Genomic DNA, 22,894 nt, shown 5'->3' on the forward strand with positions numbered 1-22,894 from the left:
AGTAAAGTTTTCTCATGTGGGGGAGAAAACAAGACAAAACACACCTCTGCAATACATGATCCGAAGGACAACTTACAGGTAACTTGCCATCAGCTATTTCTGGAGCAGGATGCAACCAGAACTTCCTTGGCGAGAAGGTTCTGTTTTGATTTTTCAAGGGAAGGAGAAGGAGATGGCCTGGGAGACCATGCAAATGATGTGTGGGAAAGTCACACCTTAAGTAAATAAGGGCCTGCGAGTCCAGGCAGGGAGTGGGAGGGAGACTTCGAAAGAGAAAGGCCTAAATTCTGGAAACAAAGCCTGCTGTTCTGGCTGGGAGGGCACTCCCCAGGCAGCCGTGTGTTTATTCTGATGACAGGAGCAGAAATCGAGGTCGCCCTTGACTGATACTCATCTGAGCTGAGCACCCGCGTGCTGAGCACGAAGCGGGCGCAGCAGAGTCCCTGAGAGCACGGCTGATCTGACTCTCCGGAACAACCTTCACGAAGAAGAGCCTGCCCCCAAGCTTGACAGTAAAGCTGTTAAACACCACAGGCGGCTGCCACCAGCGATGGGGGTTCGCAGGTGAAGCCCTTCAGTCTTCCAGAAAGTACACTTATCTTTCTGAAGCGCAGGAAGAGACAATTTCAGGCCAGCCTGGTTTTGTTTTGTTTCCAGCTGCCCTGATTCCCACTTCAGCGTCAAGCCCCAGAGCTCAGAGCTCCCCGCTGCATGGGAGGCGAGCTGCGGCAGCGGAGGACCACAGGGGTCTTCAGGATTTTCAGAGCGGCAAAATCCTGTGGCTGTGCTCAGCCTGTCGAAATGCAGATTTCTGGGCCCAACCTAGGGACTGGGGTTCCGTGGGTGTGGGGTGGCACCCAACAGCCTGCATTTCCACACGTCCCTGGTTAACTCAGGGAATGACACTCTGAGTACTGAGGTTTGGGGGCAGTGAATCCCAAAGTACGGTCCCCCCCGCCCACCCAGCAAGAACAGCACTGCTGGGGGCTTGTTAGAAATGCAGAGACTTGAGTCCACCCCAAGCTATGGAATCAGGATCTGTGTCATCACAAGAGTCCCAGGTAATGTCAGTTTGAGATGCATTGGTTTAGTAAGCTTCCCTGGGCTCAAACTGGGGTAGCTTTGGGGGAAAACATGACAGGCCCAAAGGAACCATTGAGTGTCACATTAAATCTGCTAATCCTTCAGATTTGGGAGGAGAGTAAAGTGGGCGATCGTGTCAAAATGCCACAGACACCAACAGTATTTCCTGAAACAAGCCTTTCCCAGATTGGCATGATGTACATTTCAAGAAGTTCCAAAAACTGTAATCGGGAAGCCGTGGGGGAGGTCTCCATTTGGCTTCTTGCATTGTCCGGGACCATAAAAGAACAGACTTCAAAGGCCAGCAGCAAAAGTCTACATTCATCAGGCTCAACTGACAAGATTCCAGCGCAGCCATTAACCTCTCAGCACCGGCCAGGCTCCCGCCTGCAAAGGGGCCAGGAGATTGTCCTAATCCCATTCTAAAGAATGCTCCACTTTCCCCTATTGATGGGAAAAGTGGGGGAGGGCTGGGAGACAGAAAACCAGGCGGGGGCTGAAGGGTGGAGGAGGAGAGAGACCGCCGCAAAAACCAAACCCACAGCCCTCCATCTAGTCCATTAGCACTTTAAGGGGAAGATTATAAAAACGAGTTATCAATTTACAGAACCGTTAATACATGAAGTCACTGACTATGCCCAGAAGAGTTTTTTTTTTCCCCCCGAGAGAGAAGCGTGTGCATTTCACTGGACAGCTGGTATAATTTAATAAGCTTCGGATGTGCCTACTTGAAAAAAAAAAATTTTTTTTTTTTTTTGGTAATGCTTTCTTGTCCTCCAAAGTAAAAGAGGCGTATTCACAATAAAGTCAGTCCTCCTCTTGTATTAAAGGGATCATTATTAGGAAAAAAAGAGTTTAGTTGTTTACCTGCAGTCACCTGGGAGTTTGCAAGACCCATGCTTGGGGCTGCAGCCCTGCCGGCAAATAGCTGTAAAAAAAAAAACAAAAAACACAGAAGGATGTGTCAGCACACTGCCAGTTTCTTGCACTGTCACCATCATGAGAATGACCTCGTCCATTAAGCCAACAAAATCCACTATTTTAAAGAGATCTCATATCAAGCCCACTGTAAGGAGAGGAAGACAGGAGGTGCCCCAAGAACAAACCCAGCTTTAAACTTCAAGGCCATGCTAGCAGATCCTCAAACATGATAGCATTTGGGGACAAAATGCAGGCAAGCAGGTGGGGGAAGGGGAGCTTTACGGAGTCTCCGAACAATAGCTATGCTGCTCCCGGTCAATTCCCACCCTCGCCAAAAGCAAAAAGGAGGTCTAATCCTTCCTTAACTCTGTCATCTTTCCCACTCTGTACCCCAGCCTCTTCAGAACCCTCTGACCAAATAAATGCCTGGCGTCTCAAAAATCCCATGGGACTCACAAAGCCAACCAGGCCGGCTTCACTTGGCAGGCTAATCCACGGGTCAGATCTGGTGGTCCCTTTTTTTTGCAAAGTATCCACAACAAAACCATTCTGCTTCCTTTATTGAAAAAAGTTTTTGAACAGACATTAAAAAATAGTAGGTAGATACTTTTTAAGTAATTGTTACTGATTTTTAGGACACCAACTATTTAAAATATGTTTTATCAATCCTTTCATTTGGATCCCAGGAAGGCCATCCTTTTCACTCTTGTCTCTAATTATTTAAGAAAGCAATATTGCCCAGGAGACCTGCAAATTCCTCTCTTTGCCCTACCCTTCAGTCACAGTTCAAAAATTCATTTTTCAACTTGAGTTTATCTTACAGGAATTTACCAAATTATGTGAACTAAGCAGAGTGTGTTAATGTTGGTGAGGGCCTATTACATGGTTGACTAGAATTATACACCAATTTGCTATGAATTAGAAGCTTTGTAAAGGTAAAGACCACAGATAATTCTGTGAATGTCTGTGAATATGTGATAACTCCCTGTATTCTAATAGACGGGGCTGGGACAGTAGACAGGAGGTCTGGAAGTTTATCCCACTGTGGAGGCGTTCAGTTCACCACTCGCCCCCTCCCCTCAATACCATGGCCCCCAGAGATGCCCAGTGAAAGCTGCTGTAAGGCCACCCTGAGCCCAAGGGCTGTCATTTTTCACAAGCTGTTCAGACATTGGCTGGGCTAACCCAGTCCCACCTGGCATCTGTTTTGCGTCGGATGCCTTAAAAAGCAGAGCCTGAGAAGGGGGTTCAGGTACAGAGAAAGAGGTAGAGGGCAGATGGGCAGGGGAAGAAGCTGATAAAGAATGTGGTCTCAGCGGGAACTTGGCCTCAGCCTGATCCCAGGGGAAACTCTGGAGTGTGAACTGTAGCCCAGAGTTAACGCAAAGGGGGCTGTGGCCTTCTTATGCCCATGTCAGCCATTCACAGACTGTGAGCTGGAGGGACGGGGCGTGGAGTGGCACCTGTTTGGCCAAGGACAATGCTCCAGAGAAGGAGATCTTAGCAGCCAATGCTCAGAGCGTCTGGGGGATGGGGTACCAACGGCATCTTCGTGCTTCAGGCCTAGAAAACAGCCCAAATCTCACCATACCCAAGAAAGCCACCTGATGGCAGGGGGGTGAGAACATGACACCCAAAGTGACAGCCACCAGGAGCTGGTTAACCCACCAGGCACGCCCACACACACCTTTGTTACATTCAGGGCCCATCCAGCCTTCCATGCACGTTTTGTTGCCATTCTGGTCGCAGGCATAGTGGCCAAAGAAGTCGTCTCTGGGTCGGCAGAACTTATTGCAGCCGAAGCCATAGTAATAGTCATCACAGGTCACGCGGATCTGATACTCAAAGTGGGCAACCCCCGTGTTCTGCTTCAGCGTCTGCCACTGCCGGCTGGGGTTGATCATGCCTGAGTGAGAAGCCTTTTCAATAATGCTGTCGGGTTCTAGAGGCAAAAAAAAAAAAAAAGGATTAATCACACCAACATTTACATCAGATATCAGAGCTTTCTCCCCCCACCATTTTGATGACTTTTAATAACAAATGCACATGGCACAAAATTCAAACAACACAAAAGGGCAAAAAATGAGCCATTCATCTCCCTCCCCATCATACATTTACCCTTTTTACTGGGCATGTAGTATTTCTTCATCTGGAAATAAAGTGAAATCATTTGCCTAGTTCCCAATATGTGCACTGAGGTTGTTTTGGCCTTTGGCTATTAAGCAAAGCCACAGGGAACATCCTTGAACATATTTGCCTGTATGTGGTTCTAGAAAAAAGAAATATCCCAGAAATGGAAGTGCTGGATCGAAGAAGACACACACAACCAACACGCTTCCGCCCAGAAAACCCAAACCACCAGGAACAAAAGCCCCATCTGTCTGCCCTCCCACCAGCAAAGGAAACTGTTTCCCAACAGCAGTGCCAACACTGCATTATCAGACTTTCTGATTTAATGGGTATTTAATTAAGTGATGGTGAGCACCCTTTTGACAAAACCATGTGTATCAGCTCCTCTGAACTTCAATCTGTTTCTCTCCTTTGCCAACTTTTCTATTGCGCTGTTTGGTCATACTGGTTTGCAAAAGCTCTTCACATGTGATAGAAAGTGGCCCCTTATGGAAGGCTATTCTTGAAGAAATTTCATTATTCCAGGTAAAGGTTAGCAATCTTTCTTTTCTGGCTTTAGAGTTTTGTGTCTTGCTTTAGAAAGGCTGTGTCTATTTCCAAACTCTTCACTGGAAGCCAAAGAGTAATTTTTTTTTTAATTATAAACTTTGTCACCTCTTAAGCTGGCATTTAAATAACAATACCATGAACTTGATGCATTTCACCTTTCACCTTTGCCCAGAAGGCAGATGGGAAAAGCATTCATCCCAGTTTACAGACAGGTAGACTGAGGGTCAGGCTCCTTAAAGAGCTCCTACTGAGGAAAAGAGACACGCCTGGGGCCCAAACAGGTCCAGGAGGAAGAAGTGGTTCCTGCCCTGGGGTCACCTATCACTTAGTATGAGAAGAGACAGGTACAAAAATAGCTCCAAACTCCAGGTGCCAAGAGTTCAGGGGAGGGGCGTGAAAAGGAAACAAGGCCCCGAGTCAGCACCCACCCTGGTCTTGTGTTTTTTTTTTCTTAAACCTGCCAGCACCAACCCTTGACGCCTTGTCAAATTCAAGGCCACCTTGGAGAGACCGTTAGGACCTGCTTGCAGTGTCTTCGTGATTCTTATCCACCTACAGCCCTGTTTTTCTAGGCCTGTGCTCATCTGCAAGGCTAGGCAAACCCCACAGGTGACCAGGAGACGGGCACTCCCGGGCAGCTTCGGCCATACTCCACTCCCAACAGCGCCCCAGCCCTCACCCTCTGGGCTCTTTACCTGTGGGCAAGACGGGCCTTGAACAAGCCTGCATACCTGCAGACCTACACCCCGGCAGGCATGAAGCACTTGCAGAGGATGCTTTCCTAACCTGAGTTTTGCAAATAAACATGGGCCAAAGAATGACAAAAATGTCCCTGCATTAACTGTGTGCTTCCTCTGCTGGTTCAATGAAAAAGTGTAGTGAGCTATTACCATGTGATGATGAGATCTTAATAAAGGGATTACTTAAACACACTAGCCATGGCTCCTTCTCAGGCAGGCTGCAACAACAAACAATTCAGACAAGAGTCCGGGGTTATCCTAAAGGCACAGGCTGACGTGTCAGTCATTGGTTTGGTATGCTTTCTATTTCCGGGAAATGCTGTGAAGACATCATTTCAGAATCCTCAATGGGGCTAACAGGTCTGTATAACTAACTTCACACCTGCGTGACAGATTTTTCCTAAGGGCCCAGAGGGAGTTGAGTGTGTCTGTGACACACTTTCTGGCATCTGGATTACAGAGATGCTTCTTCTAAGCTGCTGTCGCCTGAATCACACTTCCTATCAGCTCAGGGCATTACCAGTGTTTTTGGGGTAGTTCAGTTGATAGCCCAGCTTTAAGATTGGAAGGGGATATTACCAGGCCTTCCTACAACCTTGAACTGCATGAAGATGGAGCACGAAGAACCCACAACAGCCTTGCAGGCCAAGGAGGAGGGGATGAGAGGCGAGTCTAAGCAGAATCCTGCAACCACGCCAACCACAAACCTTAACCAAGAAGGCTTAACCAAGAAGGCTACAGTATAAGGAAAACCTGGTCCTAAGTATGCCAACCTGTGTTTACATATCTACTGATCAGAACGAGAAACTGAAATCATTTGCTCTGGGGGAGACAGTAAGATCTGCACCCTTATACGGTGCAGTGCTGAAATGCAATAGCAACGACCTTGGAGGGCTGGCCTCAGAAAATACTTTCTAACACGTGTACATCACCTGGGTTTCACTTGGGCCAGGCTCTGCTCCCAAGGGTTCATTGCAGAGCTGATGTGAGAAGGAATTCTCTGTTCCCAAGCTCAGGGCTCTGCCTCTAATCTGAAGCCTTGTTTGGTCCCCAAAGAGCAGCCAACCCTAGTTGGGTTGCTATACATCCTCAGTGTCTGCCCTCGTGGAGGACAGTGCCTTGGGAGGGACAGAGGGTGAAGGGAGTAAAAGCAAAACATTCCAGGCAGTGTGAACAGCACGTGCAAAGGCCCTGAGGCAGGAGAGAATGTGATGCATTTGAGGACAGAAAGCTGACTGGTGGGGTTTGAGAGAATACAGGTATGACAGATGACAACGTGGCATGTGAGATGGAGCTGGCAGGGAGACAAGACTGGGCCATGCAAGGGGCTTTGGGGCCACACAAAGATCTGTCCCAAGGGCAACAGGAAGTTACCAAGTGGCTCTCAGTAAAGGTGACACTCAAATGTTATGCTCTGAAAAGATCAAGATGGCAGGAAAATGGAGAAAGCGCTGGAGGTGGACCAGAGTAGATAGGGGTGCATTAATTCAGCCGCTACTGTAAGAATTCAGGCGTAAGCAGACGGTGACATGGACCAGGGTAGCAGCAGGGGAGGTGGAGGGAGGCAAACCCAGTCAGGATTGGGTGTGGAGCACTGGACATAAGATTTTCAGAACTTGGAGGTGGATTAGATACTGATGCTAAGAGAGGGTGGTACACAGGAGGTGCTGTCCAGGTTTCTGGCTTATGGTACTGGGCGTTCAAATGCTGGTGCCAGTCGTCCATAAAGGGCCCTGGGCGGGCTCTGCATTTGGGGAGGGAAGATGACACATTTGGTTCTGAATATGCTGGAATCCGAGATACCTTGGAAGCATCACAAAAGGGAGGCTGCACAAGCACGTGGATAAGCCACTCCCAGCAAACCCCCATCCCTCCTCACCAGGGTCACAAAAGTGAGGCTCGGGCTTCCCTGGTGGCGCAGTGGTTGAGAGTCCGCCTGCCGATGCAGGGGACACGGGTTCGTGCCCCGGTCCGGGAAGATCCCACATGCCGCAGAACGGCTGGGCCCGTGAGCCATGGCCGCTGAGCCTGCGCGTCCGGAGCCTGTGCTCCGCAGCGGGAGAGGCCACAGCAGTGAGAGGCCCGCGTACCGCAAAAAAAAAAAAAAAAGTGAGGCTCAATGCCCTGCAGTGGGCATTCCGTGACTTTGAGGCAACCCCTCTCCTTCAAGAGTAGAGGCCTGAACGTCCTTTATCTCTACCCCAAGTCTTCCTGTGTCCTTCCAGTGATTTTACCTCTTAGCAAGAGAGGAGAGGCTCCAGAACCCCAAAATGGGGCAGACAACCGTGGGCAGCTCTGGAGGGGCACCAGCTTCTGGAGGAACAGCTCCCTGACCCGTGGGCTGGTGGAAGGCCCAGTAAGGGCCCTGCAAACACTAGGGGCCCCTTGCACACCCTGACAGGTGTCCTAACCCAGCTCTTACCAGGAGCCAGCGTCAACCTCAAGGATGCTCACGCCACCGGCCAGCCTGTGTTAACATCTGCAGCAGGACAACTGAAGAGCCTGCACCCCTCCCCCTCCCCCCTCCCCCTCCCCCCTCCCCCTCCCATGTACAGTCACCACTGTAAGCAGGGCAGTGACATAACGCTCGCCCAGCCCACGACGCGTGTGGCAGGGGAGGGGACAGAGAACAAACAGGTGCCCAGGACCCTGACTGGCATCAGCCACAGCCCAGGCAGGTCACTGCCTCCCCTCCCTCCACCAACAGCAGGACGGGGGTATCACTCGGGGAGGAAGGTCCACGGGTCTGGACTTCAGATGCCAAAGCACAAGGAGTGACCCAAACGGCCTGAAGCTTCTGGCAACCGGGGCTCAGCAGTGATCGAGCGGCTCAAGGTGGGCCAGCGAGACAGTTGGGCAGTGGCTGCCTCTTGGATTCTAAGCCCTCACTGTGCCCTCTCTGGTTATTCGCCAGTCCCAGAGTCAGGAAGAAAAAAGCAAGGCGAGAAGAGGGGGAAATGTTCTTAGCAGCAAACACACCAAGGGTCAGAGAGGATGAGACACGCAGAGGTATGGGATCGGGGGGCACACAGAGACACCAGGCCGGTCAACCCCTCCTCTTGCGCAGACTCAGGTTTCAGCGTGAATCAAGTTTTCCCATGACAACCACCCAGATCCTGCTGGCAAAAAGGGAACTGGCTGGCAGTCTCAGCGAGGGAGGGGAAACGTATTTTGAAGCTACAATCCAAGAGCTAAGACTCCGTTCTAAGCCAAACAGATGCTGCCGTTTCTACCGGCATCCTCTAGGGCTTCCCCCGACCCCAGCACCCACCCACTCCCAGCAGCCCTGAAAAGCAGCCTGCGCTGAGAACAGAGCCACCTTTCAGAAGGGGACAAGGCCAGTGTGATGGCCGTGAGGCACTGGAACACCTGTCATGCACAGTGTGGGAAACCCTGACCGGCTGGGGGCTCACCTGCCCAGCAAGTGAAATTCAAGGTCGGTCTTTAGAGCCCAAAGCCACCTCTTCGGGCTTTATCTTTCCGATGAGAGATTAAATGCTCACTTAAACTTTAAATGGACTTTTAAAAAGTCACTACTTTGATCCTTTCGCAAGTCTACAAGGTTTTAGAGTTGTAAAACCATTAAGATCTCTATCCCAAAGATAATCTAGGGGCCGTATTCAGGGACTGAGTTAACTGGCGATCTGTCCTGGCCACTTAATGTTCCAAGCGAAAATTCTAGGGGAATTGATGGAAAAAGACTCCACGGGGCCGGGGGGGGGGGGGGGGGGGGGGGGCAGGGGCAGTGGCAGAAGAGCTCTGAAGCAGCCTGGGGACAGCTCTGTCCAGCTCTGACAAGCACCGGGTGCCAAGCTCTGTGCTTCCAGACTCACGCGCTCAGCCCATGGCTGTGATACTTACGGACAGTGTCATTGCTGGAATCCCACGCCTCCACAAGCAAAGTGTAGGACCTCTGTAACACAGATAAACAACAGCTCAGTATTCAGAAACGGGGGTCAGCTCGCAAAGGTCAGGCCTTCTCGGCCTCCCTGCACGCCCTGCCAAACAAAACCATGCAGCCAAAATGGAAACTGTATCTGCTGTCGAAGTGAGGTCTTGGGTGTTTAGGTCCAGACCGACTCCCCACCCCTCCCCCTAGCACCCACCCCAGGGTGGCAAAAGACACCGGGCCCACCGTGGTCCTCATGCAGGCAGCCTAAAGTCCCGACCAAGAAATGCCATCTCCCTAGACTTGTGCACACTTTGCGTATGCTTTGCCTAAACTTTCCAGACTCTAACCCTTGTGCTTGAGAAAACCACACAAAGAATTGATTCTAAGCTAACCAAACCAGGCGTTTGTACCTGGGAGTGGAGGCGCTCACCCAGTGAGGAGGGCTGGGGATTGCTGTTACACTCTGGGCCCTGGTGGGGAGGTCCCCAGGGAGGCCCCTTTTCCTTTGCAGAACCCCTTTGAAAGCCCTGTCTGTGTGAGACCATCTCGGCTCCCACAGGTATCAGGTGACTCCAGGAAGCAGGAGGGGTGGGTAGGTGCAAATAGACTCTGAAGACAAAGGCGGTAACCTAACTTGGGGGTGCAGGGGGGGGCGGACTCTAGGGACCAAAGTATAAAAGGAAGAAAGAGCTGCACCCCATGGGTTGTATTTATTGATAAACTTATCTGTCAATAAGATCTAACATTCCAGGAATAATCAGAGTCCACTAACTAAACAAATTCCCTGGACACTGGCGGGATGCCAGCCATTCTACTGAAGGTACCTTTTATCTTCCAGGCTTATCTCAGAATTCCACCTCCTCCCCGTGCACCCCCCCCCCCCAGTGCCAAATCCAAGCCATTAGCAAATTCCCACTTTTACTCAAATCTTCATTTGTAATTTAGAATGAGGTCGGTCTCACAAAACACCAGGGTTTCAAGAAAACTTCTGCTATCTTGGTGCTGGGGAAATGTATCCAAAGGGGTAGAGAGTAGGGAGGAAAGGCACATGAACCCTTTTATGTATCCCCGCCTTGTCAATGGCAGGTACCAGTACGTCGGAAATAGTAGCGTATATTGATCAAATAATACAGTGCCACCTACAAGGTGAAGGCAAAAACAGAGGGGGGAAGAAAAAAAAAAAAAAGGAACTTCATTCATAACTCAAAGCAAGCTTACTGCTCACACAGCGACCAGCAGGTCTCTGAACATAAAAATATCTTGTGATAGACCCCGCCTTGGAATTCAGCCGAAATATGTTTCATACTCAAAGCAGAGGATTCCATTTCGCTCACTGATAACTGTGGGAAAATGCTCAGAAAAGCAAGCAAAACTGGGCAAGCCGGGGCACATACCCAGCCCTCTCCTGCAAGTGGCCAGAGGTCCAAATTCATTGCTGTCGTCACTGGTGTTTTATTAGTGAAAGTTACACCTTATTTACTGCCTCTGTGTTTCTTAGGACTTCCTACAAATTACCAGACTCTTCCCTGAGAGCACCAAGAAATTAGAGGTTTCTCTACTGATTTGACATGACAGCCAAGTCCAAATGAGGCCAGATGTGGGTCTGATTCTGGATAATGAAGCCCTTCATTTGCTGGTCACGTCGAGACCCACGTTCTCCACTTCCACATATTGTTGTAATTAATCCTCTGATTAAATGCACTGGTACCCGGGAGTTTGTTCAGACTTGTACAAGCACTAAACACATAATATGCCCACAACCCCACAGAAAGGGAAGGCATCCCGGGACCGAGCTGCTGTGACAGTAGTAACTCTGCTTTAAAGCTCAAGGGAGAGGGCATCCTTGGTTCTCGCACAAGATCCTAGAAGGCCAGGCTCTCTCCCGGACTCATCCTTCCAGAACTGGGAGACCTCAGAAGTCGCTGACCAACATGCCCCACCTTGAGGGGAAAGAGGAGTACAGAACCCTTGACACCAGCTGGCAGCATGATTTCCCCATGAACGGCCTTCTAGGAGGTGAAGGTGGGGCAGGGGCTGGGGGCTGCAGCACTGACAACGAGGCGTTGGTAGAAAAATCAAGCAGCAGCCCTGGACCGTCTCTCTCCCTTGTTTCAGAGAAGGGACTGTGGTTCTAGGACTCGCCTCCTGGGGCAGAAGGATTCCTCCCACCCAGCCTTCAGAGAAAAGGATTCTCTCCAAGGCTCCTATTAGGAGGCACTCTTAAGCTCCCACTCCAACCCCACACTATAGATCAACAATCGAGATAATTTGGCAATGATTATTGGTTGCTAGGGAACTTTAAGTTTTCCCAGGCCCACACTTGACCTCTGTACATCCCAGAATGTACATCCCGACTCCGGGATCCAGATCATGTGCACCTTATGCCATCAAGGCCAGGTACCAGGCCCCAAACTGGCATTCCACTACAATCACATCACACCCAAGTGGCCACTGCAAACCTAACCCTAGAGAGGCCAAGTCCCAAGGCCCTTCTCACGGCTTGGGAAGGGGTGCAGGCGAGATGACGGGCAGGTGTTTCAACTTATTAACAAGTTCATACAAAAAAAAAACCAACCCGCAAAAAACATAAAAGACAGCGAACACCTGGATTTTTCTTGGTTTCAAACTAGGAGAACAGGATTCTTATAAAAAGCTACCTGGCATTCATCTATTTTTCCTTACATTTTTCCAGAAAAATGGCCTGGGGGTAAAGCACGAGTGATGGGCAGCCAGCAGATCTTCAGTCTGGGTTCACAGTGTGAACCGCTTCTGTCCTTCCCAGCTCCAGGGAAACCTGGCAACACGGCAGCTGGTTCTCACTCTCGTGCAGCAGGGAGGAGCAATGGTCAGCTTTCAGGAGGACCTCTGGGGAGGATGCCCATGGAACTCTACCTCCAGGAGGGTCCTGGCATTGAAAGGCCCCCGGCGCCTCCTCCCGCCCTTGGCATTGGGGCTGCGGGAGGCCTGTGTTCCGCGCCCATCCAGCCCCATGGTGGTTACCTTGGCACCAGGCGGAGTGGTAAGCACTTAATTGCCATATTAAGAAGGGGGGATGTGAGAAACAAAGGTAATTGTGCTGGCAGCTGAGAGCTTCCTCTTCCTGGCAACAGTGGCAGCCAAACCGAGCCCTGAGAAGCTGCTGCTTCCCCTCCTGCCAAGCTGATGGACACAAACAGCCCACCATGCAAACGGCACACGTGCGGCATCCAAAAGCCCGGGCTGCAGGGCAGGCGGCAGGGAGCGCGCCCTGGGAGCGCCCACAGGGCCATTGTACAGAGGCATCGGCCCCAGGTCGGTCTGGGGCCCTGTGCTCTGCTGACTCAACTGTCGCTTCCTGTGGCTGGCCCTGTATCTGCATTATTTGTGCAGCGGCTGCATTATTCCCCGTAATCCTCATTTCAGTCAATTCGGCCACACTATTGTCCTGCCTGCGTCTGGGTGGCCGGAGTATAAAACATTCCAAGCACAAACGTATTCAATAAAGGCTCCAGAGATGTCATGAGTGGGTACATGCGTGCTCGCTCAAACGATTCATGTGTGGCAGGGTTTGGGCAAGGTGAGGCACGGAGGGAGGACAGCCACCCCATGGCATCCCGGCTGAGACCTCAGTCACAGAAAGCAATTTAGTCTGCAGGGCTTGACATTTCAATAGAGTCTGATCTGGTTACAAAGGGTGATTTTCTCATGAAAGCCCACCTCAAAGACTCACCAAGCAGGGCCCCGAAGCTCATATCCAGATTTGAGACTCTCAATGAGAGGCCCCCCACCCCCTTTCCCATCATTACCCCTACCTGTTTGAAAAGCATCCCACTGATAATTAAATGCACCAGTTACAAAAGGGTGGCGAGGTTAATAGATAGAATACCGAGAAACCAGCCAAGCACAACCGTCCGGTTCACACAGAGCAAGCCTGAACAAGATGCCTTTCTACTCGTTTACCAGAAGCGCATAAAGACTGGGCTGAACTGATAGAGGGCCCTGAATGTTTGACTATTTATGTGCCACTTTTAACCACTGCGAGCCACGCTGTTGTGTCCTCCCAGCACACGCAGTGCACCAGAGACAAATGTCACTGGTGCCATAGAAACAAGGGCCACAGGGCAGGGTAGTGCACGCGGTGATCAGAAACGAGCAAGAAGTCACAACACAGCCACTCACCCCCGCCCCATGCCAAGCTAGAGGCAGGACACTTCTGAACCCAGAACCCTACCCCTCCGCCTCTACCATTCTAGAAAACACAAGAATCATCACTTCCCATGCATACTAAAACAAACATCTTCCTAAAGTTGAAAACTAGGTTAGGTTTGTTTAGGGCTAATTTTTTTTTTTTTTTAATGTATTTAAAAGCTGGAGCAGCTTGGAGCCTCACCCTGGGGGTTGAAGGGGCAGAGTGTAGGAACATGCCTCTGAACGTTTACCAAGGGGGAGTTCTCAGGAATATTTGCCTTTATGGATTACCATGCTGATTGTATGCACATCCAGAGATTACGCATTCTTACATGTAACTAATCTTGAAAGCCTGGCATTGGAACCAGGCTCTGGCCCTCCTACAATGGGCCAGTGGCTGCTATGAATCCGGCCAAGACCTCTGTTTGCATTCCTGTTTTCAGATCAGGACGTGAAGACTCCCTGTTGCCTTGGCTTCGTTTTTTCATGAATAACATTTTTCCTCTATGCTAAACTTTCCACATACCTTCCATCCAAAAGGTCCCTTACAACCATTTGCTGTAAAGATTTTAGGCAGCATTCAGATTGCTGGCTTTCTGCGAGGCTACATACTTTGTAAGTGGCTGCTGCCTCTCCTCCTTAACCATCCAACTCCCCCAAACAGCCTCCATGCCAAAAGCTTCACCATTCTTGAAAAATGCTTGAAGTCCCTGTAGAATTATGGGTGTGGAGCTGGTGGGTTGTAAACTCCCGTAAGTACTGGAGGTTTGAATAAGTTGCTAAGAAACAAGACAACAAGGAGGAAGAACACACAGAGGTTACACCTGGAAGAGGAAAGAATCAGAAACCAAGTACCTTGAATAGGGATTCCATGTGGAGAGTAGCCATTCTGCAGACACTCAGTACAAAGCAGGCATAGCTCAACTTTCTCTCCAGCCTTGTTTTGCAATGCAGACATATCATTTCATCACTTTAGTTCGAGGTAGGTATCTTAGGGCAAAGGGTGTTTTCCCCATACACAGAAAGTCGCTTGCTCTGAGCACGTACACACGTGTGCTATTTGTATGCACGCATGCTGACCACGTGGGTGGCACATTCTGACTGCAGAGAGGAGCCAGTTCAAATGAGAATCCCATCCCTCCACGTGGCTACCCATCTGCGGAGGCCTAGGGACCCGAAAGCACAGAGGAAGGCATAAAGGCAAGGGCATGTCAGCTACGGTCTGCGACTAACCTTATAGCATCCGATTTACCCAAACCCCTGGCCGTTGGTCATTCAGGCCTCAAGTGTGATGCCAAAGCTGGCATCCCTCTGGTATGCAAGAATCACACCTCACTGGGTTTTCCTAAAAGATGGAAGTTGATCTCAGCAAGTCTTTTGTCAATGTCAATGGCATTTAAATATGAGGCCAAGAGACCAGGTACCTGAACTGCTTCCCCCCAAATTTCTCCAGATTCACTTCACTCCAGGGCCAGCAAAGCATCAGTACAGCTAACTGGGGTTCTGGAGTTCCTAAAAAGCTTTTGGGACTGGGTAGTGGTAATTACACTAATGTACTTTTAATTATCAGGCACTCCTGGGATTTGGTACTAATTTGGGGAAGTGCAACTTAACCATTTCAGTGATTTCTAAATGGTTATTCCCCAATCATTTCCCGTTGAGCCTAATTACCTCTGATAATGCATGGTCTTATCACTGGGTCCCCTGATTGGAGGATCATAAATCAGGCCAGTTGCTTCAAGTCAAGCCCCTCTGAGCAGCACTGCTAAGCTTATTAGAAGCCACGAAAGAAAACCATCACCAGGCTGCGGCTCGGGCAGTGGACCCCAAGTGGGACACAATCAGATACTGTCTGGAGGGCAGGCCCACACCACAGAGCTTCTCACAAGGACACTGGCCTGTGGATTACACTTCAGATCTGACCAAATCGTTTTCTCCTCTTCCTCTTCAGAACACAAGCAGTTGTTTGATTGGGGCCATAATTCCAGACAAAACACATAATTACACCACCTTCTAAAGTGACCTTCTTTTGTGCACCCTGAACCACCTCTCTGCCACTGTCAGCAAACTTGGGAGGAACCACGTGGACACTAATTGTGGCTGCCTAAGGGTTAGAAGCTTAGGGGCCAGGAAGTCCAAGGTGGTTTAGATTTTTTTTTTTTTAAACCCTGTATCCTCCTTGGTCCATCTTGAAATTCTATACCAAGTTCAGCTATTACCTATTTAAGATATCAGCTTTAAATAGACACGCTCACTAATACTTAATTGCCAAACTGAATGAAGCTGTGCGATCTACTTCGGTACTAATCCAGCTACCTAAGTGCTTTCACTTCAGTTAACACTCACACTGGAATCATTCTCGAAAGTTACAGACGGTGGTGTTTCTCCAACCGTGCTGGGGAAAATAACACGGCACACCCCACCTCCACTCTCTCTTGGGAAGTCAACCTTACGCTGCACAGCAGGCCTTTTTGGGGGGTGGGGTGGGGACTTGTTTAGGAGGGAAGCAGGCGTTTGGCCCAGCTTCAAAAGAACCACACTCTCAGTGTGAGCTCCAGCCGTCTCCCCCATTCTAGAAAAGCCGAGAGTCTATTTCATGGTTGGTGACCCGCGGGGCCTGAAACCACAGACAAGCACCAGCAAATCAATCGTCTCCCTGCCCTCACACACCACTGCCGCTCTTCCCCATCTCGGGGCTCTCTGCCAAGTGTCAAAAGGAGGCAGACACACCTTCTGGGTCACTTTCCCCAGCCAGCCAGGGGAGCAAGGCTCCCTGTGTTCATCCCAGCCGTTTCTCTGACCCTCCTCTCCAAGATGAACCTCAGCCAGCCCTGCAGCTTTTCCACATCAGTAATAAGATTCCTTTTATGGTCTTGTGAAAAGCGAGGGGCTCCGGACTGATCCTCCAGGCGGGTGTAACCACCTGCAGGCCCCTTCCCCCTACCTCCAAACACACGGACAAGGGCAAGGGCGGTCAGTCGTCACAGTCAACTTGGGCCCAGCCAGATTAAAAAGCGGCCAACCTCTTTAGCTTAAAGTTCTCCCTAAAGGGGATTAACAAACAAGATAAACACTCTTTGTAAAAATGAGATCCCACAACAGACTCAGTCCTCCATTCTCAGAGAATTCCACAAACCACAGGTTTTTTATAAGCCCCTTTTAATGGCAGGTTCTGATAAATGTCTCATCCCACCCAGGCAGAGGGCACTTTATAACGCCAACCCCAGTCAACGTGGGCCTTGAGAGGCACCCCGAGCTTCTCACATACTCCAAGGCCGACTCTCTCCCCTCCCTTCTCACAGTTACGATCGCAGCCCTAGCCCGCGATAGGAGGCAGCAGAGTGCGCCCCATCAGAGCACGTGGCGAAGAGTATTCCCCAGGGCACCGACCTCCCCCTCTCACCACCCACCCGCCCAGCACAGGCCGGGCCAAGCCCCAGTCCTGGTACTGAGTCACGCCTCCTGGACGGCAGGAGCGGGGCAGAGGGCACCAACATTTTCCCCTTTCCTCCCCTTCTGCAATCACGCTCATCTTCCTTCCACCCATTTCGAGACGTTGCCAGGGCCTCGCTGCAGGATCGGCCAGCGGGGCCCGAGCCTCAAGCGGCCCCGGAGTCGTGGGTCTGTGCACTTGCACCCGCAGGGGCTGCCTCGCTCGGGCCGCCCCTTCCAGGCCTCGGCACGCCCCCCGACGCTCGCGGGGCCCGCGCGCCCACCGGACGCCCTTCCCGGGGAAGTTTGCAAACACAGCTGTTCCAGAGCCCGGGAACCGCTGTTAGTGAGGCCACAAGGGCTACGCCGCGCGGGGGCGAGGGCAGGAAGGGGCCGACAGGGGGCGGGTGGCTCCCATGCCCACAGCTCTGGGGAAAGCCCGGCCGCCCCCCCGGCGGCGGCCGCCCCCCAGCCTTACACTCAGCCCAGAGCGCGCCCCCGCACGCACCGAAATCTCCCGGGGAGCAGCGGGAAGTGGGCTCCCCACACCCTCCAGGAAGGACACACCCGCCCTCCCGGCTGCTCACGGGAAACGCGAGGGTGCCAATTTGGACGGCGTTCGGAGGCCAGAACTGTGCCGAGCAGCCTTCCCCGGCGCATCAGGTTTAATAAGGCTGAGCAAAGATCATCTATAATGACCTCCTGGCTCGGGCGGTTACTCTCGGGCCTTCACGTTGTAAGGTTCAACCGGCCTTCCTAGGAGCCTTGCCCCACCATCCGCTCTGGGGTCCCACTTTCGTGCGCTTAGCAAAAAGCACTGGGGCTGGGGCCTGCCGAGATCTAGCTACAGAGCCTCGGCTCCCTAACCCCGCCGCCACAGAGACATCCCGGGTTAGCGCCGAGCTTCCAGCCAAGGCCCTTTAAATCCCTCTCCTCTCGCAAGAGAAAGCAGAGCTCGGCCCACGGGTGCAAGCCACTGTCCGTCCGCCCCCCGGCCGTCACTCACCGGCCAGGCAAAACTGAAAGGTAGCACGATGCGGTTGCGTTCGTTGCCACGACTGGCCTTGAGGTTGAAGGTGTTGCCCCCAATGACAGGCGTGGACCCTGAGCCAAAGCTGCAGGGCCCCCCGGCCGTGACGCGCGACTGGTACTCCTTGAGGCACACTTTGAAGTACGTGTCACACTCGTCGCGGGAGCACTTGCGGTCCCCCGGGTTCCGGGCGCCGCCGCAGCAGTTCCCGTTTTGCAGCTCCCCGTTCACGTTCTGCATGGAAAGGATCTCCAACTCGAACTGGCCGGAGGCCCCGCACACCTGCCGGCGAGAGAGGAAGGGAGGGAGGTCAGCGCAGGGGAAAATTGTTTTCTTCGGGGGTGGAAGTGGCGACTCCGTCCCCGCCCGCCCCGACGAGCCCTTGGCGCCAAGTGAAAATAATTTTACAAAACTGGGTGCAAGGACTCAACGTGATTCCCGGGCTTCAGAGGCTAGAGTGGGAGCAAACCGATTCGACTGCCCCCCCCCCACCCCGGGAGCAAGAGCGGAGCGAACGCGCGCTCTGCCCAGCCTGGAGGGTACATTTAGGAGCCAGGGGGCTCCCCAGCCCAAGTGCAGCTTCTTGGGCGCAGGGGCCGGGGCGGGAGCCGGCGCCCCAGGGCTACCGAGCCCGCTCCAGACGCTCAACCGCAGGCGTCCGGGGCGCCGCGAGGGAAAGAAGAGGACGGGTCGGGAGAGTGGCCCGGCGGGCTCTTACCTTAGCTCGCAGGGCGCAGAGCAGGGCGAGCAGGAGGCTCAGGGGGCGCCCGGGCCGGCCGCGCGTCCGTGGGGACCGCATCGCTGCACCGCGCGCCGCGGGCACTCGGGACGCCGCCGCCGCCGCCGCTGCTGCTCGCGCTGGTGCTGCCGCTGGTGCTGCCGCCGGTGCTGCCGTCGCCGCTGGCCCTGCGGCCGCCGCGTCCCGGCTCTAATATACTCCGCCGATTGGAGCATGCACGACTGGAAAACAACACCACTTTTCAAAAGCCCTTTCAAGAGCGGCCCGTTCCAGAAGGCAAAGAGCCCGGCCTCCTTTTATTATTCTGATCGCTTCTTTGAGGCGCTCCCCCTCCTCTTCCACCTCCCGGCTTTCTTTCCTTCTCTCGAGCTCCCCTTCTTTTATTATTATGATTATGCGCAGCCTTTTATTCCCTTTCAGATCAGCTGCTTAGAGAGGAGGGAGGGAGGGGAGGAAAAAAAAAACAACCCGAACCCAGCTCGCGGGCCGGTCGCAGGTAACACAATGACGCGTGCCCGCCCGGCTCTCGGAGAGGGACTCAGAGAGCCCGTCTGGGAGCCGCGGCTGGGGCTAGCCACCTCTACCCAGCGCGCCTGGCAGGCGCATGCGCGCTTATTAATATTCATGAGGGGCGTGTCCAGCATCGACACGCCCCTTCCCTCCCGTTGGATGGGGTGGGGGAGTACAGGGAGGAACTTGGAGGCTCAGGGGGGCTCAGGGGGGCTCAGGGGGACTCAGGGACGCGCAGGGACGCGTAGACGTCTGGGGGCCCAGCGCAGACCCCCGCCCTCGGGCGCTTTGGGCCAGGCGGGAGGCGGGTAGGGGGTAGGGCGCGGGGAGGAACGGGAGGTCTCCGTTGCTCTGGGACGCGCTAAGCCACTTAGACGCCCGGGGCCCCCCGCGCGGACCGCCCCCTCGGGCACCTCGGGACGGGCGGCTCGTCGGGGCCCCAGGTGTAGGCCCTGCGGCGCTGCCTGAGCAGTCGGAGCGGGGCAGCTTCCGCCTTCCGAGCCGCCTGCGTCAGCTGCGGCTTTCGCCCCGGGAGGAGGGCCTGCCCGCCGGGAGCCGGGCCGGCTTCCCGCGAGCAAGCTAAGCGAGCGAGAGAGTCGCCCAGAGCGCGCGGCTGGCGGCGGCGGCGAGGCTGGCGCGCTGGCCGCCGTCTGCTCGCCCCGCGGAGGCGACCTGGGCAGGCGCTGCTGGGAACTTTGAAAAACTTTCCCGGAGCCAGGCTGGCCGCAGATTCGAGGGGAAGCCTCGGCCGCGCCCTACCCTCTTCCAAACCCGAGTCTGCGGAGCCTCGGAGGGCTCCCAGCTTCCTTTCCAAACCGCGCCGGGGCAGAGGAGGGGAAGCCGGGGGCAGAGGGCGGCTGGCACGAGGGGCGGGTGGGGGGGGGAGGGTCCTGCGCAGGCTTTGCAAGAGGCAGGCAGAGATGCAGATGGGCTGGGGCTCGCACCCTCCCCGTCCCGCTGCCCAGGCCGCAGTGCCGGGATTGCACCTATAGGCGGCCTCCGAGCAGCTCTGGGTGGCCGGAGACTAGCCTGGAAGACTGTCTCACCGCCGTCGCCCGGCAGCAGAACTTGGCTTCTCTGGGGTGGCAGTGGAAACCGATGCTATTTTCTACCTTGAGGCGAGCCTCGCAATTAACAGCGACACTCTAGGTCACAACCAAGGTCGAAGGAAACCTGCGGGCTGGCAGACGCCTCTGCCAACCCCTCTGCGGGAGGACCTAATGCTGTGTTGGAGGAGATCTCTTTAGGGAAAAGACTGATTTCCCCTGAAAGGTGGACAAAGTTTTGGCCCCTATATTGGGTACGTCCTGAGGAAAAGGGGCCGGATCGTGGCTCAAACCCTCCGAAACTGTGGGGCATGATGGGCTGCAAGGGTGAAAGGAAAATATTTTCCAACATACTGAGTTATGAGAAAATAAAACGGTGGCTAATTTGTGGTTATTTATTTACTGCATTTAATGGGTGGATCAACATGGACAATGTTTTCAGTATTAGATCTCATCATGCTAGGGAATAAAAGAAAACAGCTAACTGATCTCTTGACATTGGTTCAAAGTCACCAAGGATGGTTTAGGAATTTTGGCATTTTAACAGCCTAAGAAAGGCACCTTCTCTCTTTGTTGTTATTTATTTATTTATTGGCCATTCCACGTGGCTTGCAGGATCTTAGTTCCCCGACCAGGGATTGAACCCTGGCAACCGCAGTGAAAGCACCAAGGCCTAACCGCTGGGCTGCCAGGGAATTCCCAGAAAGGCACCTTCTTAATGGTGATGTGTCCCATCTTGATGATCATTGATGAGAGAATTAGTCCATATTTTGGAAAGGACATATCCAAGATCAGAACCATAAGCAGTAGCAACCTGGGTGTTTTGTCTTAATGTACCCCAGTCCCCACTCTTCCCAATTATACTAAATGCAAGACATCCAGTTGTCATATGTAATCCCATCTAGACTTTTCTCACCAACGTTTCCATACAAACCAATCTCCCCTACCTCCTATCTGCCCCTTCTCACCTCTACCCCCAAATTTTCCCTAATTAGGGTACTAAGGAATGGTTTAAAAGCAAAATGCTGGTACTGGGGAAAAAAAAATTCACAAAGGGCTGGTAAGGTCTTCAAATGTGCACTCCTTGGAGTTCCCCATATTTGAACCCGTTTTGATTCTGTGCCCCTGTGGCCTGTTTTCCACACACCCCTCAGAAAGGAGCCAGGCCGTTAGCTGAAGAGTTTAGATCCAGCCACCTGACTTAACTCGAGAGGGCTACCTGAGATGGCAGATGCCTCCAGGTAGGGATCTGGTGTGCATGTAAACCGAGGTCAGCTCCAGGCCAGAGGTGAGTTTAGCCCCCTTGAATAATAAGAGAACATAGGTTTCTGAGGGATGGAAACTATCTGATTAACCCTAACCGAAATGTCAAATCACTAATAAACATGAAATTCTCATGCCAAAGAGCATGGTGCCCCTCACCCTTCCTGAGCTTGGGAACCTACTTTTGGAGAAGACAGTTGTGGGCTAGAGGGGATTCTTTGGAAAATTTTCAGTTGAGACTCTTGCAACTAGTTGGTACTCCCCCAAAAAGCCAGTCACGTTTCCCACAACAGACATCAAGTGGACGCTCTACCCTCTACTTCCTCCCATCCAGTTCTCAGCCTCCCTCCCTGGAGAATGGGGAACTACTGCAGAAAAAACTCAAGTGTGCAGACTCCTCCTTGGCCACTTTGCATCCTGCCTTTGGGTGTAGCCTATAGTAAGTGACCATTCCAGAAAAATGTTCCTGTGAAAACTGCTACGTTTAGCCATCACACTTACACCTGCAAGAAGGGCAGAGGCTGGGGGCCAGTTCCTGTCTAGCCTGTCTCATGTGTTCAAATTGTAGGCGTCTTTGGGTATCTTCCTTCTTTAATTTTAAAAAGATGATGCCTCATTTTTATTTTTCTACAAAACTTGCCCTACCTTTGCTGAATCATCAACACACAGCAGTGCTGAACCACCCCCCCCACCAAGGCATAATAAAAGACATTCAACTATACTAACTGTATTTAAATATATTTAGTTGACTTAAATCTCTGGTTAATAAAATCTGTGATAAAAATCAGCAAATCAATATTTATTGAGAACTTTGTGACATGCAACAACATGGATGATCTCAAAAATATCATGCTGAGTGAAAGAGGCCAGACACAAAAGACTACATCCTGTCTGAATCCATTTCTATGAAGCTCTAGAACAGGCAAAACTAATCTATGGTCAAAAAAATATTGAAAGACTGATTGCTTGGGGAGATGGGAGGGTGGAGAAGAGCTGGGATGGGCTTGAGGCCTCTTCTTGGGGGTGGATAAGGTTCTGTCTCTTGATAAGGCTTTGGGCTACACAGGTGTCTGCACTTGTCAGAATTCATTAAACAGCACACTTAAGATTGGTGCATTTCGTTGCATGTTCAAAAGAGAAAAAAATATAAGACTTGAGTTAGTAGTTACGTGAGTGCTGAAGTATTCAGAGGGAAGAGAAATGATATTTTCAACTTGGAAATGCATAAAAAATTAGAGGGACTGATGGATGGATAAAGGATGGCTGGATCAATAGGTATACGCAGAAGCAAAATAGTAAAGTGTTAGTGATAGGATCTAGGTGGTGGGCATACTGGTGTTCATGTAAAATTCTTTCAAACTTCTCTATGTTTAAAATTTTTCACTATAAAGT

General features: G+C 52.0%; 1 protein-coding gene across 3 annotated transcripts in view; it reads right to left on the reverse strand.

Moving 5' to 3' along the window:
* Window positions 1–19,239, reverse strand: part of JAG1 (jagged canonical Notch ligand 1) — a 35,690-nt gene extending 16,451 nt beyond the window's left edge. For 2 of the 3 annotated variants that reach the window (XM_029220146.1, XM_029220144.1), the window contains exons 1-5: window positions 18,663–19,221; window positions 17,921–18,226; window positions 9,285–9,336; window positions 3,692–3,946; window positions 1,951–2,011 (exon numbers count right to left, since the gene is read on the reverse strand). In XM_029220146.1, the coding sequence (XP_029075979.1) occupies window positions 1,951–2,011; window positions 3,692–3,946; window positions 9,285–9,336; window positions 17,921–18,226; window positions 18,663–18,743 (755 nt within the window). In that variant the 5' untranslated portion in view covers window positions 18,744–19,221. Of the gene's footprint in view, window positions 1–1,950; window positions 2,012–3,691; window positions 3,947–9,284; window positions 9,337–17,920; window positions 18,227–18,662 lie in introns of all 3 variants that reach the window. The other variant, XM_029220145.1, reaches the window with a different exon arrangement.
* Window positions 19,240–22,894: the final 3,655 nt, after the last annotated feature.

The sequence above is a fragment of the Monodon monoceros genome, unplaced genomic scaffold (assembly GCF_005190385.1).
Source record: "Monodon monoceros isolate NGI ecotype Baffin Bay Population unplaced genomic scaffold, NGI_Narwhal_1 Super_Scaffold_13, whole genome shotgun sequence".
In the NCBI taxonomy this organism is placed as follows: domain Eukaryota; kingdom Metazoa; phylum Chordata; class Mammalia; order Artiodactyla; family Monodontidae; genus Monodon; species Monodon monoceros.